The sequence below is a fragment of the Sprattus sprattus genome (assembly GCF_963457725.1).
Source record: "Sprattus sprattus genome assembly, chromosome: 8".
NCBI classification, from domain to species: Eukaryota; Metazoa; Chordata; class Actinopteri; order Clupeiformes; family Clupeidae; genus Sprattus; species Sprattus sprattus.
In genome coordinates, this window is record NC_137927.1 from 25,064,151 (window position 1) to 25,083,864 (window position 19,714).

At 44.4% G+C, this 19,714-nt stretch overlaps 1 protein-coding gene across 2 annotated transcripts in view; it reads left to right on the top strand.

Annotated features, from left to right (window-relative positions):
* Window positions 1-2,417: 2,417 nt before the first annotated feature.
* Window positions 2,418-19,714, top strand: part of fbn1 (fibrillin 1) — a 61,235-nt gene continuing 43,938 nt past the window's right edge. Inside the window, exons 1-9 of one of the 2 annotated variants that reach the window (XM_080843899.1) lie at window positions 2,418-2,708; window positions 2,940-3,234; window positions 4,286-4,368; window positions 5,241-5,339; window positions 6,359-6,454; window positions 6,609-6,704; window positions 12,412-12,609; window positions 15,866-15,991; window positions 18,378-18,503. In XM_080843899.1, coding sequence (XP_080700025.1) covers window positions 3,068-3,234; window positions 4,286-4,368; window positions 5,241-5,339; window positions 6,359-6,454; window positions 6,609-6,704; window positions 12,412-12,609; window positions 15,866-15,991; window positions 18,378-18,503 — 991 coding nt within the window. In that variant the 5' untranslated portion in view covers window positions 2,418-2,708; window positions 2,940-3,067. Of the gene's footprint in view, window positions 2,709-2,939; window positions 3,235-4,285; window positions 4,369-5,187; window positions 5,340-6,358; window positions 6,455-6,608; window positions 6,705-12,411; window positions 12,610-15,865; window positions 15,992-18,377; window positions 18,504-19,714 lie in introns of those variants that run through there. The other variant, XM_080843900.1, reaches the window with a different exon arrangement.

Below are 19,714 nucleotides of genomic sequence, written 5' to 3' on the forward strand. Positions count from 1 at the left end.
TAACCGCAGCTCCGACACCCTGGCCTCTGAGCCCCTCATATCTTCATGAGTTCATGGAAGACATGTCAGTTTGACATAGCCTTGTCATTACCGCCATTCTGCGCGCGCACAGGCACTCAATGGCCAGAGAGAGCACAGGGCCGGAATGCTATGGCGGTTTGAGCAGTCTGTCCAACAGCGGTGCGGGTCAAATGCTCCGTAGCGAAAACCCATGAATCTGCGGTCTCCATAAACAACCGCAGGCCGACCTTAGCCCCACGCTTTTAATTTAGGCCTATCGCAACATCTCAGCTGATTATGACTAAGTGCAGAGAAGACCCCAAAAAGGTGAGGGTAAACACAATTAATCACAGGCCCAATCCACTGTACTCATTACAGTACATACCACATCTCGCCTCTTCTCTGACTGGAGAGGGCTAGCTGGAGGTGCTCCTCCCTAGCGCGGGCCGGGCGATGAGGCTACTCTTTGTGTTATTAATGAGAGGGCCGTGAAGCTGTGGAGAGTGATTTCAGGCTTAGCTCGGCACCGGTGACGGGTACCCCACCACTGTTTGCTCTGGAGGGGGAGAGGAAACCTAAGACCCAGTGCGATCACCAGCTGTTCTCCTCATCTGGAGAAGAAGTGAGAGAGAGAGAGAGAGAGAGAGAGAGAGAGAGAGAGAGAGAGAGAGGAGAGAGAGAGAGAGGGAGATAGAGAGAGAGGGAGAAAGAGAGAGAGAGATAGGGGGAGAGAGAGAGGGAGAGAGAGAGAGAGAGAGGGAGAGAGAGAGAGAGAGAAAGAGAGAGGCATTTGGCCTCCCACCAGATCTCCACACCAAGGTCTGGCTGCATGGGAGAAGTCGACTCACTTGTTTCAGACCTTATTCCAACAAGGGCCGGGTGTGGCTCACAAAACAAATCATTTCCATGTTAGAGAGTTCTGCTCCGTTTTCTCCCACCCTCTCTCTGAAATTCCCTAATATTTTCTCTCAAACAGCCCCTCATTAGGCCTTCAGAAATACTTCATGCAAAGACAGACATGCACTTTTATGTGTTAAAAGAGAATACTGGGCCAAGTGGTCTGCATTTTGACCCAGTTCTCATGTCTGGGATGTTGTGACACTGTCAATATTTCACATAAATTGTGTTTTTCTTCCTCCTTATATGTAGTGTCCGTATATTGATGGCATCAGCAGAAAATATTTAAAATCATTCATTCAGAAAATAATTTACAGAAGTACATGCCTTTTAGAATCGTTACTCATTGTGAACAAAATATTCCCGTTTTTTACATTCAAAATAGTTTTGTTGTCATCCATGAGACACATATAGGATGAATTTAAATGTTTTCAGTTACATTTTAATGAATTATGTTGCTGACCTGACCTGAACTCCTAATATGAAATATATTGCTTTGTATTTTTGTTGATGGATTATCTACAAAATATGTAAGATATACAGTATTATACATACAGTACAATAATAAATGCCATCATGAGATTTATTATTAAAAGTACACATCTGGAGAAATACAAATAAAATACCACATTGCAGGTATAACGAACATGAATTTAGTGCGCTGTACAGGTCACTTTAGAGTATTGTCTATGTTGAAATTATCTCCCCAAATTCCTTCCCACTGCAGTGTTTAAAGACGGTGTTGACGATTATTTCTCTGAGATGCTACACGTGAAACCTAGTATTTCTGAGGGAGTACCACTGGCCTCATTATTGGGGAGCAGTTGGAGGGAGGAAGGCAATAAATTCTCTCACATGGAACAGTCCAAGTCCAATGTCAGGTTTCAGGAGAGGCTGAGGGGAGTCAATTGTGCATTGTTCAAATCGCCACTCAGCGGATTCATTACATGACTCAAGGGCCTGTGATAGACTGCCAGACACAAAGCAGACAAGCAAAAACGTGCCTTGGGATGGAGACAAGAGATGATGCTGTGTCCAAAATATGAGCAGAAAGTCACAAGACTGGACAGAGCACATAGTATCCTCTTAAAGCAATACAGGTCAGGCAACATGTGCTGTTAACTTGTGTATGAGTGATATTACTTAACAAAACTGACCCCAAAGTGGTGTACATACTGTACAACTAGCCATGGAACGAAGCAATTCACAATACACGTGTATATTGCAATTTGATATCACTCTAATTATGCCTCATTTAAAGCAATTGTCTTCAAATCTGTCTCTAAATATCAGCCAAAATCATCAGCGAAATTCAACGGCAGAATCACAACATTTTTAGAGGAAAGTAAACGCTGAGCTGACTCTCCCACTCTGTCCCTCTCTTTCTCGCTCTCTCTCTCCCTGTCGTCTTTTTTTTAAGTTAACCCACCGCACTTAATTTGAGCAGGAATTAGTGTATCGCGAGACCAGGAGAGAAAGTTTCGTCGGAAAGTGGAGCTGTGGATGAGAGCAAGGGAGCAAGTTCAACAGAGACGATGAGAAGGAGTCTGAGAGGGGATTACTTCTCATCATCTTGCTAAATGCCCAAACATCTTTGATTATCATCTCATTCACGCCTATATCACACAGATGCCTCATATTCCACGGAAAGCAGCATAATGGTGTGATTCACATAGCACTTGAACGACTACGTCTTCTTTTTTGGGACTTAAAAGTGTCCCTTGAAAACGTTTATTCAGCGCTGTGTTTTAAAAACAATCGCAAATCTTGTTGGTTTGGTCGCGAAGGAGCACTCTCCATTCGGAGAAAAGGTACGGTTCAGCAGGATTTTGCTTTACTGTATTGCATTTGTTCTTTGTAATTCTTCATAAGAACTTGTGGTCATGCATTTTGCAAACTTTTGCTAAGCGTTTTTACAGTTTAGAACTCTGACGCATCTTGTCTGGCAGCGAATGTTAATCTAACGTTAGGTTGGTTTCATCATTGGAATATGACCCAAAATGCGTTTCCTGTAAACTATTATGGTTTTCTTTTTTTTCCAGACTTGGTCGATCCATTTGATCATAGGAACAGGCAGCATACTGCATTAAGAAGAGGGATTCTACTCGGTGATATAACGTTTTAAAAGAGAAGAAGGGCATTTTTAATTTTGAAGGAACATAAAGGCAGTATGTGGCGGGGGTGGCTGCTGATGTTTACCCTGGGACTTGCAGCGGTCTTGTCGGTTACAATCGATGCCGAAGAGGTTGGCACTTTAGAAAGCAAAGCTGGTAAATCCGGTGAGCCAAGAGCCAACAGGTCGAAGCGGAGAGGCGGAGGTCAAGATGTTCTCAAGGGGTAGGCTACTTTTTCTTGCTCTAACATCTAAGCAGGTCCCCCCCCCTCCCCCAACACCTCCACCTGCCTCATCAGTCTCATAATTAACCATGGCAAGACAGTAGGCATCCTGAATTATCGACAACGAATCCTGTTTATCATAACCATCAGCTTTTTTATACCAAACAGTGTATTGAGTACAGTCAAGAACTCTTTTGCCACATGAAATATTACATTATCGTCTTATTCATTTTTACAGTAGTTATGAACTACCTTAAGAACGGAGCATTTTACTTTAAATAATCCCTTCAACGGTCATCAGCAGAGCATTGAGTCTCAGGCTTTTCTGTTTCTAGTTTGCCAAGAAATGAGCTCGGCTGATGGGAAGGCTGGAGGAGAGTTTGGTAATTAAATACTGGCAAGCAGCAGCATTCCTGCTTTGCTGCAAAAATAAGTTATACTTTAAACAAAGGAGTCCATTGGACATCCGTTCCTCTAGGAATGCTCCGTAGAACACTGGCAGACCATTGTAATGCAGATGCCGTTCTATTCGTTTTCTTTCCTTGCACCACGTCCTGGAGGATATACGTGCACATTTAGTGTATGTGCCTGTCTGCATGTAATAACAGGTTGAAAGATGTGTAAAATCATGTTTTGCTCTGGCTGTTTTGTTTACCACACAGTGCATTAGCTGTGGGTGTTTTGGCATTGATTATAAGCTAGTGCCACTTTAAGTAGCAAATGTAGATATTGTATGTATTTGAGTATTCAGGTGAAGTGCGTCAGATACATGATTTGTAATGCACTCAGGTTTTTGTTAGATTAGAACATGGCCAACAGGTTGTGCTATTTCCTCAGTGCTTTCATTGCAGCTTGAGTTGAAATGTCACTCTGGATGACTGTTGTAGTAAGTCATTAAAGGAACATGTCGCCCAGAATGTAAAAGAAAGTCAATAGTCTCCATATGCTTTGCCTGGGACAGATGTCACAGAGTTTGTCTTACAACATGCACACTAAATTTAGTGCAGAAGACTTGTGTGAAGTCTCTTGAATTGTTTATGCTCAACTTCAGGCCAAATGTGTGTGGATCACGTTTCAACTCTTACTGTTGCCCTGGGTGGAAGACCCTGAGCGGAGGAAACCAGTGCATTGTTCGTAAGTATGACAGCCTTTTGTACATATTTTCCCCATTCTAAAACAAATGTCTAGTAAAATGTACTGTTTGAAAGAGAATTTCAGTTATGAAGAGGGACTGCCTTCTGTCATCTAAATAAAGCAATACGTGGGCCTGCTGCAGGGAGATCATATGCATGATAAACGTATGCACTATCCATATATGTAAACATACATATGTTTATGCAGCCTATGCATGTGTGCAGTATAGTACATATATAGCAGTGTAGTCATAATAAAATATAGGAGTTGCTACTTTCAGACTTTTTGGACACAGGAATGGGAACTAGATATGTATATATGCATTTGTGTGTGTGTGTGTGTGTGTGTGTGTGTTTCTTTAGCAAGGTCAGAGGCAGAGTTATGGGCCAAAAAGCTATGTGGTAGTAGGCCTGCCTTTAAGTGTGGGCAGCCCAAGCTTGGTACAGATCCACTCTCCACAATGTTGTTTTTCCTCCTTTGACTAAATAGAAAGCTGCTTTTTTCCCACACGTGAGTGAGGACTCAGGAAGGCTGTTGTCGATCAGCCTGTTGTCTGTGATTGCAGTCTGGCTGTCTGCCCTTTTCTGGACAGGGTCATGATATTGTTTCACAGTTGAAACCAAGGAAGTGGGGTCAAGCTTGACATTCTCCCTGATTGATCTGGATTACCTTGCCAGCTCCATTCCCAGGGGGCCAAGCACTGCTGTGCGATTTCCCTTCCTTTCATTCAGTGCCTCAGCCCAGCCCAGGCCAGCCCGGCCCGGCGGTACTGTGCCTTTCAGGCCAACGTGTGATAAACAAGTATCTCTCTTTGTTTAGTCTGGCCTGATTTGTCCCATTCTGAGGCTCTTTGATCTCGCTGCCCTCCGCAGCCATTTGCAGAAGCTCCTGTGGAGATGGGTTCTGCTCCAGACCCAACATGTGCACCTGTCCAACGGGTCAGATCTCCCCATCCTGTGGCTCCAAATCAGGTAATGTGCTGGACCTTTCCCATCAGTCATGTCAGATGTTAGTAGGGGATCCTGTACAATTCACACACACCACTGTTGGATAGTTTGCCTGTGCCTCACAGCAGAAACTAAATACTCACCCCCTCTCCATTTTAGAGTGTGTGCACACTGTTTTTTATCACTGTTATTGCCACAATGTCTTATCACAATTGCTACACTTGTATTAGTGCTATTAATGTAACCACTGCCATTACATTGACGTGTAACCATAACCCGCTGGCAACCAACAGTAAGCCCATTACACATAAATGGGAAAGAAAACAATGGGGTCTCTTGAAATGTTGGGATAAGGATCATGTTAATATTTCCTCCTGTTCATTTGGGATGTTTTTTGCTCTTTGGCAGAGATCATTCTAATTGAAATCAGTTTTTGCTTTCTGCCCTGCCCTGTGCATGATGTCATATCCTGTCCCCTGCCTAATTCCCTCGTGTTTGTGTCCACATTGCAACTGGGTTGCCCAGAGGTACTTTATTGAAATTCACTTTAGTGAGTTGCAACATGTTAAATATCTACCAGGGCTCAGTCACACCATTTTGAATGGAGGCTAGTCATAATGCTCTCAAATCCTCTGTCTGCGCTGGGTGTGTTCTTTGGACATGATCCATGGGCAACAATCCCATGTCTTTGTGTAGGCAACACACCACTTTTACACACTCTGGTCATTTGTTTTTCCCAATTACATTGCTGAAGTATGTGCGATTTTTTTTTTCCTGACCCTCTGGTGTCTTGTCATTGTCTTATGAAACAGTTATAATGCATTTTCAAGCTAAAAAGTGGACACAGTATTTCACAAAAGTGACACCTGACAGGACATTCTCCTGAGTTACCTTTACATATACACAGCCTAATAGAATCGAAAGTAGATGGGGGTCAAACGGTAATCTGTTGGTCAGTGGGTCACCTATACATAAAGCTTACTTCCCTCTCACTGCCCTTTGTGGTTAATGTAGTTCAACACTGCCTTTTGTGGTTAATGTAGTTCAACACTGCAACATCCGGTGCATGAATGGAGGGACCTGTGCGGAGGATAACTGCCAATGCCAGAAAGGCTTCAATGGAGCTCACTGCGGCCAACGTAAGGACCCTTTTATGATAACAATGCAACAGACTTGATATGGCTCCAATTGTGTATGCTATGGATGCATGTTACGGTGTTCTGACTAGGAGCAGAGAATGTAGTTGGCCACTACTTAAAAGTACACTTTGTGTTTTTGTCTTTTTTTCTACAGCTGTTTGTGAGAATGGATGTCAAAATGGGGGCCGGTGTGTGGCTCCAAACCGCTGTGTTTGCACCTATGGTTTCACAGGAGCCCAGTGTGAAAGAGGTAAAGGACAAGGATTTGATATGTCTCTGTGTCCCATGACAGCTGTTTTGGATAAAAGAAAACCTAATTTCTTTAATCCAGCTTTTATCCATGCTATGCAACTTAGGTATGGCTTGCATTGTCAGTGGGGGTTGTTTCATTGGACCTCCTATATTCTGTGAATGACATGATTAACAAGGTGGTTCTGTAGATACACTTAGATTTTTTTTCATTTAACTAGTCTTTGCAGTTTTTGACATACATGTTAAGAATTCAGGGAGGATAAAGTCTAAAGTAGATGGACTATGTTGTCTGGAATATGCACTTCTGTTGAGCAGGCTAGTAGGACAAGAACTTGAAGTTGTTTGTCATGAATGTATGTGTGATCATGTAAGATATGAGACATCATGTGCACACAGATGGAAAGTGAGTGCCTTTAAGTGGAAGTTCATCATTGAGATCCGAGTTATGTTACTGTGATACCAATGCAAGTTTATTAAATCTTGACATCCTTGAGACTTGGCTATAACCCCAATAGCATTTGGTCTCGTACTGAGTCTCCATAATGCTGTCCTAAATCAGACTGATGCTCTATGATACATTTTTTATTAGACAGAACATGGCCATCATCGTGTTTTAAATAGAATAGTTTAGTTTATTGTATACATGAAATGGGTTGGCACACATTCTGTTTCTACCTGTTGAGAAGGGTGGGATGAAAATGTGTTTCAGATTTATAAACAGTCCTGGAATAAAGCATGAGTTGTGTTAATGGGAAAACTGGGTTCTGGGCAGTTTACTGCTAACGCCTAGAAAGCTCAGAGCCAAAGACAATATCAGAAACATTACTCCTCATGCCTGATTGTGGGCGGTTGACAGCGCCTTTGATTCCATATCACTCAATGTAGATGAGAGAAAAAAGATCCTGTTTGCATTTCTGTCTGAAGTAGGTTCTTGTAAAAGTCTGTCTCAGAGCCTTGTGTGGCTGCGGCTGAACAGGGCTGTTTCTTCTTAGAGCCAATGACATTGGAGTCTCCTCAGAGCCAATAGCCTGCATGCAGATGGTGGTATAAAGCCTTTGGTTTCTCTCAAGGAAATGTTTGGTTGGCCACCCCTCTGATATGGCAACCACAGATTAGCTTTTTATTTTGTGTTGTGTGTGTGTGTGGCATAGTCATTTATGTAGCTTGATTTTTTCCCCCCGCCCCCAACACACAGACACACACACACACGCACACACACTTTTTCTTTTTTGGTGCTTTTGAGGCTACATTTTGGAATATATTGTCCATTTGGTCTCATCTACTTTCCTGGCTCTATTCAATGCAGATGTGTTGGAAGTTTGCTGCTGGAAATGGTTGTGTGAAAGAGAGGACTATTCTTTGCCTCGTTCTGTTGCCAAGCATTTTTCTTTCCTCATTTTTGGAAAACACAGGCACAAAAGCCTAAATAAAGAAAACCAACAGCAGAAACGTATTTTGTTTCACTGTAAAAATACAGAAACTTTGAAATCTCAATCGCCTTTTGTTATAATTTAAGGTGCTATGCCATGTCCATAAAGGATGTCCATGTGATTTCATACTTAGATCTTTCTCCAGTGTTTCAACAAATATGTTAAAAAAAGTTTTTTTTGCTATCTAAAGAAAATGAGTGTCCTCAATAATAGCCACAAGTCAAGCCAGGCAAGGAATTCAACTGTAGCTGATGACAGTCACAGCGTTAAAGCTGAAGTTCAGCCTCAAATGTCAGCCTTAACTGTCAGTGAAAAAAGTTGGTGTCAATACCAGTGGCTTGGATATGGATTATTCTTTTAAATGATCCTTTCTGTAAATCCCAATGCAGCTAACTGTAGTCTAGATGGAAAAGTGGTCTCTGTACGTACTTTAGGACACATTTAGCAAGTTCTAGAAAGGTTCAGTTTGGCACTGACATTTAAGTTAAGAACTTCATCAGTATCAAGTGGAATTGGAGATATTTTAGGTCAATGATGGAATTCTTTTCCAAGATTGGATCAGGTTAAATCTGAACTTTTCATTGTTGACAGTGAAGTGACTGCTATCATGTCATGTAAATATAATAGAGCTGATAATGGCATTGTTTGGATGTTCCAAAGGAATTTACTGTCCTGCCCTGTTCCAAGGGTATGTGTCCAAAGTTGTGGACGGACTTTCATAAATGCCAATAATTTTAATCTGGTTGCACAGGCTGGAAATATGATGTGGGCTGCAATATTACAAGGCAACCACAAAATAAACACGTTGTGACTTGGCAACAGTCTGAATTAGACAAGATTCTTTTTTTTTTGTTGCTCTCTTGTTTTCTTGTTGTCATTGTTTTTTTTCCCACGTTTCCATGTCTTATGGTGAATAGCAGTTCAATTATAGTTATCCACTACACAATATAGTGAGATGCAATTATTCTCATATATCAGATTTTAGACAGCATGTCAGGGTAACCAATCTGACAGTTCAGTATGCACAATGGCAACCATTCTTGAGCACATATTTAAAGGATTCTGTGTTTGTTCATTCAAGAGGGGTTATAGGGAGACAAAACCTAAACATAAAGCTGTGACAGAGTTGTAAATCTAGACTTGGCTAGATGCTAAACGTATATGATAATATGCATACAAAATGTTACAAATGCTACAGGAACACTATTGTGTAAAGCTGGCTTTCACAGTACAGTCATTGCGTTGTATGGTCTCTAAAAGCAACAAATGAATACTGACAGCTGTCTTGAAAAGAGTTCCACCCAAATATCCAAATCCACAAGACAGTTGAGGAACATGTTGGTGGATTAGGTCACCCAGTCTGTAGCCAGGGGAAGGCTTGGCATGGTTGTGCAGCGAAGGTAATCCAAGCGCTGAGGGAAAGAGGGGAAGGTTGGGCTTAACTTTGGAACTCTGGAGCTGGAAAAAAAAAGTGAGACGTTTTAGACGGCATTTTGGTATAAACACGTTTTCTGGGACCCCTCCAGGAAAAGAGGTGACCTAATTCATTGTGTTGCTCTCACTTTCACACCAAATCTATTGTTTTTGTGTAAACACGGAGGAACTCAGACGGAGCCAACGTTGAGACTCATATGGCCAGTTCTAGGCCTCCTCATTCGAGCCCACTCAGTGTTAACTCAGGGCAGAACAGAAAGTTCAAGTATTTTTACATTGTGTGTGGGTGCATGTGTAAACAGTGTCTCAGGACTACGCTAATATCATAAAGACATTCCCTCAGACATCGTAAAAGTTATAATTTCACCGTTTGCTGCCCAGTGTCTACTGGTCTCCCTCGCTTGTGCACGGGGGCTGCTGTACTCCAGCAGAGGGGAGACTGCAGAGCTGTTTGCTGTCCGGATTGTTCCCAGATGTCTGCAGACACTGGGAGTATCCCACAGATGTGCTTGGACAAAGAGCTTGGATGAACACTGGAATGACACTACAGTCTCTCTCTCCGCACAGGAACTCCCTATCTGTCTCGGTTGAACCCCAGGGGGGACCTATGCTAGATCTTGCTTTTGGTTTTCCTTTATTGCTGCTGCTGCCATCACTTATGCTATTTGCTGTGGCTTGACACTTTGGAACATAGATGAAATATATGAAAGCTCTGTCAGAGCACTATGAAAGTGCGGTCTCTTTTATGCAGTGCTGTTGAAGTTGAAATTAAAGTTAAAGTTAAAGTATTAGTTATAGTTATAGTTATAGTTATAGTTATAGTTATAGTTATAGTTATAGTTAAAGTTGAAGTTGAAGTTAAAGTATTAGTTATAGGTATAGTTATAGTTAAAGTTAAAGTTATAGTTGAAGTTGAAGTTGAAGTTGAAGTTGAAGTTGAAGTTAATGTATTAGTTATAGGTATAGTTATAGTTAAAGTTATAGTTATAGTTGAAGTTGAAGTTAAAGTTGAAGTTGAAGTTAAAGTATTAGTTATAATTATAGCTATAGTTATAGTTGAAGTTAAAGTTAATGTGGAAGTTGAAGTTAATGTGGAAGTTGTATTCAGACTCCAGATAAGAGCTGGGCTGTTCAACAGCCCTGCAGTCTCCTGCTGCCTTCATGGCTTCTCTACTGTAAGCAAAGGGCGTGAGAAGGATTACTCCAGCACACAGAGTATTGTGGTAGCATTAGACAGATATTACTCACAAGTGTGAGCTTTTCCTCAACCTTTCCCAGGCCCTTAGTGACTGCAGAAGAGAATTTAAAAGGGACTTCTTGGTAATGAATTACTCCCGATATAAAAATGAATGAGGCTTCTCAAGCACAGAGCTTCAACGCTGTAATAGTACTGAAGAGGAGAAGTTATGGAGAGGGATGACCTAGTTATGTTTCAAGTACTTGATATGCCAGAAAAAGGAAAGGGCAAAACAAAACAAAAGTTACAGTGAGACGCTAGTGCACGTGAGTCACGTGCACTGTCTCTTGAAGTACGAAGGACACAATGTTTCATTTGTTTCAAAACGGCGGTTCTATTGGAACAGGACGGGCTTTTGGTGCTCTGCCTCTTTCCTCATGCTGACTGTTGTCTGCTGTACAATGTGGGAATGATTTTTGTCTCTGGACGCCTGCCAGTCACAATTTGGAGCAGTGAAGCGCTCACACCACCGATACGGATCTCGCCTGTTTAGACTTCATTCCAATGGCATTCACGGGCAGGGGAGAGACTTCACAGTAACGCCGGAGCAGAAGTGGGATATCCCACGTCCCGTGAATAACGCTGCGTTAAACGGCACGATAAACCTGTCAGCGTGAGCTATGACAGGTAAACCAAGCGAGTTGAGATTGTTATTGTGCGTGAAACATGAAACATCTCCTGGGTATCGCTTAATGCACGATGAGGAGGAAAGGCCAGTTGGCAGATTGTGGTGCATTATCACGAGCATATTTATATAAGGGCAACAACAAAGATCAGCAATTTCATTTTTCTCCCTCAACAGACTTGCATGTTGAAATCTGATGTCAACATCCCAGTCATACTTTTGCTATTACCTCGAAAACACTGCCTTGTGAAATGGTCATCACTTTATCTTGGTCTGCCAATGATAAATCCCCGTTGAGTGGAGTGGTTATATGTGTGTAATGCTGAAGTCCTTAGGCACTGGCAAGGCATTTTACTCCTGGGCATTCTCAGTCTTTCATCTCCAAGTTAAATTGTGTGTGCTTGTTTGTGTTCACATGAGAGAAGGAAACAGAGAGCGAAACAGACGGAGGGAGAGAGAGAGAGATTGATAGATAGATAGCAAGAGGAGAGAAAGTTCATGTCATGTCTGTGTTGTGTGTGTGGGTGTATGTTTATGTGTGTTGAACAGTCTGTTCAAAGAACAACAGCCTTCCAAAACTGGCTGCAGTGTTGCCTGTGAGTCTGCCTTTCCTTTGTCCCACTGTATGCGTAGCGTTCACTTAAGTTCAAAACATGAACTTCCCCAGCCCACCTCTGAAGCCAGCCAAATCATGATTTAAAAAGCTCAAGCCACACAATGCTCTCTCTATGCTCAACGTTGCTTTCCACACCTATTCTCAAAAGCCTGTGTGTGTGTGTGTGTGTGTGTGTGTGTGTGTGTGTGTGTGTGTGGTTGTGTGTGTGTGTGTGTGTGTGTGTGTGTGTGTCTGTGTGTGTGTGTGTGTGTGTGTGTGTGTGTATGTGTGTGTGTGTGTGTGCGCGTGTCTACACATATCTGTGTGCATTTGTGTGTGTCTCCTCACATGTGTTTGTGTGTGCCAACTCCATTCACTCCACAGATTACAGAACTGGTCCCTGCTTTGCCTCTGTCACCAACCAGATGTGCCAGGGCCAGCTTAGTGGCATCGTCTGCACCAAGACCCTGTGCTGTGCCACCGTGGGCCGCGCCTGGGGGCACCCCTGCGAGATGTGCCCGGCCCAGCCCCACCCCTGTCGCCGCGGCTTCATTCCGAACCACCGGACGGGCGCTTGTCAAGGTAACCCGCCGCGCCGATGTCCCCCTTTCCAGGGGGATTAGCCATAATTGAGTTAAATTGGTTTCGGTCCCCCCTGTCTCAGGAATGCTGTCGGACACGAGGGCCAAGTGGACTGTCAGAAGGGAGCGTTTGTGCTTGGCTGGCTGCACCATGTGGAGGCTCCTTCATTAGAATGAAGCCAGCCTCTTAGCCTCGACACACGGAGAGAGAGGCACGGACGCCCCACCACTGACATGGGGCAGTTATAGAGAGCGGAACAGCCCTACGAGGCTTTCTTATTATAGACTACATGGGGCAGTTATAGAGGGTGGAACAGCCCTACGAGGCTTTCTTATTATAGACTACATGGGGCAGTTATAGAGAGTGGAACAGCCCTACGAGGCTTTCTTATTATAGACTATCCTCATTATGGCTAAGCCTTTAAATGTAATAATATCAGAGCCCTTCTTACTACTGTTGGAACTTAGAAGGTTTGATGGGTCATTGTAATTTTGAAGCCTCATCTGTTTTATCCCATTGAAATCTGATTTCATTTGAGCCAGGCTATTTTTATGGCAGACTTAATGGATTCCGGGGGCTCTTAAAAGTGTCCGGTCAGGGCAGCTGAGTAAGGACATGTGGCTGGTAGGCACAAAATGTCCCATCTGGCCGCTGCTACAGCGCTTAGCTCAGAAGAGTTCTTTAAAAAAGGGGTTGGGAACACCTGCAGGTCAGCAGATGGAACAAAAGTGAGGGGAAAAAATCTTCAGGATTTTCACAGAAGGAGTTTTTGGAAACGCATCACTTCCTCTGCGTGGCACAGTTAGTTGGAAACACCTTTTCCTCCTGCATTCTGCTCTGTGCTTTTCTCCACATATGGTTAGGTGGCACTGGTGCCACAAGTATGGAGTTTCACCATCACCATTGTTTGAAGGTGCAGTCCTTGATTATAACCCACTACACTTTTCATTGAATTCAATGAATTTCTTCTCTCATTCCTCTAGCTCTCCATCCATTTGTGTAAATGAAAAAAAAAAAGTTTTAGACACTATTCTAACCAATCTACACGTTCCATCAGGAGCATGGAAAGGATAGGTGTAATTGAATTCGCTGTTGAGCTCAAATGTCAACAACATATCACTAGAATCAAGGACCACACCTTTAAACGAGTGAAAACACTGTGTGTCTCAGCGGCCCAGGTGCCACCAATACAGAGCTCCACAATCACCATGTTTGAAATGAGTGACGTGATGCTGCGACTGTGTGACATATCACCAGAATCAAGAACCAGACCTTTAAATGAGTGAAAACACTGTGTGTCTCAGTGGCCCAGGTGCTCCACAATCACCATGTTTAAATGAGAGACGTGACTGTGTGACTGTGACTGTGCCTCAGTGTTCACCACAGCGTGTGGGGCAGAGCTAGAGTGGCTGCTGTGCTGGAGCCTGTGAGCGGCTGGCCGTAGCTGACCCCTGAAAGTGGCTGTGCTGCAAGCCTGAGCCGGGCTCCTCAGACAGGACTCCTGTTCCAGACAGACGGGTCAGATGTGCCGGAGGAGCCTGCCACATGTCCCCCCCTCACCTGTCATCAGGCTAGAAATTAAGCCGCCTCTTATACTGTCTCTTTTGTTAGCCCGGCAACAAATCACTCACTCACTCAATCACTCTCTCTCCTTCCACTCTAGCGCTCCCTCTCTCTGACCTCCCCAGGGAGACGCATAATCACCCCTCCTGTCTCCCTCTCCCACGCACACACTCATGGACCCTTTTCTGTGCGGCTTGAACCCTCTCTCCCCGGCTAGAGGTCTTCCCGCTAAGGTGTTGTTGTCCTCCAGATGTGTCTGAGGACGTTGGTGCCCAGCGCGGCCCTCTGAGGGCCCTCTCTGCTGCCTGCGAGTGTTGGCCTCCTCTCTAATTCCTCCAGCTGTATAAATTCCTTTATCGTCTGGCTGTCTGTGGGATGCTGGCTCTCCCTCCCTCCTTCTCTCTCTCTCCTGCTTCCCCCCCCCCCCCCCCCTCTGTCTCCCTCTGACTCTTTGTGTCTCCTTCTCCTCCGATCTCGCCCTTCTTGACTCTCCCCCCTGCTCTCTTGCGCTCTGATTTACTACACACGGCGTGTTTGTCTGTGCGATTGGTGGGGCGCATTCCTGTCTCCTGTGCGGTGCCGGGTCTCTGTGTTAGTGGTTCTGCCTCTCCCTCTGCATCGCAGGGCTGGGGCTTTAGTGCTCTCATGAGGCCGCACGTCTGCCTGAGCACGGAGCAGCCCCCCTCCCAATGCTCATCAGTGTACCCCATTCTCACGCACAGCAGTTACCTCCCCCAACACACACACACACACACTGCACGTGTGAATGCACACACACCCATACACATACTGTACACACACACATACACACACACACACGTGTGCATAAAACACACACACACATACATACACACACAAACACAGACACATACCCATACACACGCACACACACACACACACACACACACACACACACACACACACTACACATGTGAATGCACACACAGACACACCCATACACATACACACACACAGATGTGTGCACCAACTCACACACACACACACACACCCACACCCACACACACACACACATGCTTACACACACATAGACATGTATGTATACTGTGTCTCTAAGATGATAATTTACATGGGAGGACTCCTGCTGGCTTGTAATTCTAGTCAGACATGAAGCCTTTCATACACGTTGCAATGAAAACACTCCAAGTAAATGACAAAGGGTGTTTGGAAGTGCTTGCACCTGTGTTTGGGGCCTGCATGTGGAATACCAGAAGATAAGCAGCCTATACATTTACTCCCCTTTCAAAGGGTCATGGAATGCCCTAGAAATGACTGGAGAAGATCAGTTAACATGCGTCTTTATGGACTGGAGATTCTTGGTCTGTAATGCATCTGACGCCTTAGATTTCTAGGTGCTCTTCATGCGACACTGTACAAGTCCACTGCCTGCCTGCGTAGTGTTTACTGTCAGGGGTCAAGCAGTTGGACTTGGAATGAGTGACTTTAAATCATTACTGTGCTAAACTTTGGAATGTTTTTTGCTTTGGGGTAAAACATCTCTGTGAGGATGTAACCAACGCAGTTTGGTTTCAGTGTGGTCGTGTTCATTTCGTCACTGTGCCTCGCCCACCATTTGTTTTAAGTGATGTCCTCTGGCAGATGAGTCGTTTTGGTGAGAACAAATTAGTTGCCATGACATTTTTTCATCATTGCGGGTTGTGTTTTTCCTCTGCAGATGTGGATGAATGCCAGGCCATCCCTGGACTCTGTCACGGAGGAACTTGCATAAACACGGTGGGATCCTTCGAGTGCCGATGCCCCGCCGGACACAAGTTCAACGAAATCAGCCAGAAATGCGACGGTAGATTATTTTTATTGATGTTTTCGGGAGGCACACATAGTTTAGGACCAAAACATTTGCAGTGTGTTGACTAATATCCTTAAAAAAATATGTCAAAAAAACTCTCCACTGCGAGCACAGCGCGGCTCGCAGTAGCAACTTTATTCAACGTGATGTGTCACATCCTCTCTCACGTGCACTGTAATTTAAAGGATTTCATCTAGTGTTTCTAGTTTAAGAGAACTCCGTCTCCTTGTAAAAGCAGCTTCCTATGGGCTGTGGTTCATTCCTCCACGCTCTTAATGTCTTAATTATCATGGCTGTATATCAATTAGACTCCAGGCCATCTTTTAAATTAGATGTAATTACATTGAGGCATGCTTTCTATTTTTAATGATTTGGTTTAATTGCTGCCAAGTTAAGGCAGTTATGGCGTGAATGCCAGGTTAAGAGCAGCGCATGTCAAGTCCTCCATACGGGTGTGCTGGCCTACAGCTGGCTGGCATCCTGTACTGGAGTGCTTCAGCAGGGCTTTGCTCAAGCCAGCAGCTGCTGCTCCATTCAGGAGAGGAGTGCCACACATTAGAAAAACAACAGAAAACTAAAAGATTTCATACATTTATTTAGCCCAGAATAAATCATTTTGCCTTTTTTCTTAGTCTTTAATACATCCATCAACGTTATTTTCTGTCTTGAGTGCTGTGTTGGATATCAGCAAAGATAAAAGATATATTATATAAAATGCCTCAGAAAAAACGTGGTGTAATATTTCCACGTTAGTAGCCATTACAACTCCCATGTTAGTAGCCATTACAACTCCCAGATGCTACACTACCTCTAACTACACAACATTAACTCTAACAGTCGAGGCGCTTTAGGTTTTCCATGTCCCCATGAGAAGAAGCTGAAATCACCAGTGCAGAGCTCTGTGGTCAGTGTGCCGAGTCCGCTACTGAACTCCGGGTCACTCTGTGGTTGCTTGACTCTCTCCTCACACAGCACTGAGTTGCAGCCAGGACGTACTGTAGTATATTTCCCATGTTTGCCTTCTCAGCAGGAGGCTGTGTGGAAGCTCTTTCAATAATGCGCTGCAGAGCACTAATCCATAAGTAAACTCAAGCGCACATCCTCTGCTGGCACATATACTGTATATGGCTTGGTCTCATGTTAGAACTACTTCTTAGATTTTCTCTCTTTTTTTGCTCGTTGGCCTGGAGAAAAATTTCAAGTTTTTTTGGAAACCTTTCTTGGGCATCCATTCCAAAACTGATACAAATGAAGAACTTCTTCCATTGCCATTATTAAAGTATGCAGGCGTATTGGCTTATTAGCAAGATGTGAGTTCCAGACCAGTCTTGACAATACAGTCCAATTTGATTCAATTAAATGTACAGTACTGGCCAAGGATGCATTTGCGGTGATCATTTTCATCCTGAAGTATGTTTGCACTGTTTTGCCCAGAAATACAAATCTGGGCCCATATTCACAAAGCATTTAATCTTACCACTAAGAGTACTCCTACGTCCGACTAAAAGTTTCTAACTAAAAGTTTTCTCCTAAATCCTATTCACAAATCTGCTGAGACCAACTTTCACTAAGGAATAGCCAGAACTCCTAAGCTAAGAGAAAGACTCTGTTGTTATCATCAAGTCTCATGCGCGAGCTTGCTTTCAATCATAAGAAACAGGTTTGTGAGTAGGCATGCGCTTCAAAGCCTGCTGCAAAGAACGTTAAACAAACAAACAAATAAGACATTAAAGAATAACAGAATATAGGCCGACCCACAGGCCGAGGAGCTTCGTTTTCAAAATGCATTTGTATGATGACACATTTGTGTAGACAGGAGCTAGTTACATTTAATTCCATTTCGGCACTGAGTGGGTTGTTTCGGTTGGTGATGTATAGCATCCCTGGCGAGCTCTATGATTAACTACTTCTTAGTTCTCCCAGACTGAGGTGCTACTTTAAACGCTTTACGAGGAACCTCGTAATAACTCTTAATCAGAAAATTAGGAGTCCCAAGGTGAAAATTGACACACCCAACTTTTAGCCTTAAGCTGCTTTAAGCCTTAAGGGCCCTGATTCTTAGAATGGTTCCGTTAGTAAGTCACAGTTGGAAAGATTGGTAGTTTTCACATCAATGTAATTTGCTGCAATCACGAACCAAATGTAGTTTGAACAGTGGACGACACGCCCGCCGAACAGACTCTGCATATAATATATCCTGCGATCATGTTCTTTTTTCACTGTCTCTGTGCTTTCATGAGGTTAGACTTTCCATTTAAACGCTCTAGTCTAGTGTCTGTATTTATGTATTGCTTGGAGATCTTACACAAGGTGTCAGTTTGAAGCACTGTTGTTTCCTTGAAAGCAGCCTCCTCACGTTATATTTTGGTTTCTCCGGCAGACCGTGACGAGTGTGCCAGCATCCCTGGTTTATGCAGCGGCGGCGAATGTTCTAACACCATCGGCAGCTACTTCTGCAGATGCCCAATAGGCTACGACACAGCAGCGGATGGGTCTCGGTGCATAGGTGTGTATAAGCAGGCCTGCGGATGGTCCTTTTGGTCCACAAACGTAGCAAGTGCAAGTGATGATTTGTTGCTGAGAGTGGATAGGCATTGTTTTTGGGGGAAAAAAAGATTGCCAAGACGGCCAAGATAACCTGCCAAGACTATCTCAAATTAGGATGGATTTCAATGAAGATTTTTGCACAGAGAACGAAAGGTGTCAAGTTGGTTTCCCCCTCTGCCTTCTCTGCCTGCCAAAGACAGTCTCCCCCCCTCACCTTGCGCCACCCCCCCTTCCTCTACCCCAAAGCATGCAAAACTCTCGACCACCCTTCAGCCATTAAGTCTGGCTAATGACCACCACTGGATTCTGGCCCGTTCCAGTCCGAGCTTTCCCTCCAGGGAGAAGAACATCGGGTCCTTAAGCTGCCCCTCTGGAGTCCTCCGTCCAGCCCTCGCCCGCGGTGATTAATGTGAGCTCCAGGGATGGGAACTGTGGCGGCAGATCTGCGGCTCAGGACAGAGGGGTAAGCAGAGCCGGCTCCCCAGGCACAGAGGAGGCCATGTTGAGAAGAACACTTGAACCACGGCCAAAGGAAAGAAGAAGAGGAAGGGAAAAAAAGATGGGGAGGGGGGTGGGAGTGAGAGAGAGAGAGGGAGAGGGAGAAAGAGAGGCGCAGGCAGTAGAGGAACTCCCGGCTGTCTGAATTTAGGTCAGTAGTCGCCTGCTCATAATTCCGCAACAATGAGCTATTTTCTTGCACGGCGGTGATGGGAGGGAAGAGGAGAAGGGGGGGGGGGGGGGTACACGGGGCGTAGCATCCCACTGTGCATACCTGCATGCCGCCGTCTCTCTTTTCGGGTCTCATTAGGGCCTTGGGACGGCCGCTGCCCTCTCGAATGCTACCTCCGTGGGGCTTCCAACTCATTAAAATGCCCTGGCGAAGTCACCCGTCAAAAACCCGTCTTACGGGAATCATCCTCCCGCCCGCCCCACCCCTGCGTGAATCTGTTTGTCATCCGGTGACGCTGGAAAGTGAAAATGCACCGCACCACGCTGTGCATCGACAGCTGCGGGCCACAGGTTGCTTTCATTTTCTTGTCAATGCCTCAGACTCATTGCCAATGACATACAGCCAGATGTCTGCTTTATAGTTCACTGTGCTCTGTAATGCTGACAAATACATCATGCCGGCCTTTTATAGTTTCGTTTACTGTTAGATGCTAGAAGCTC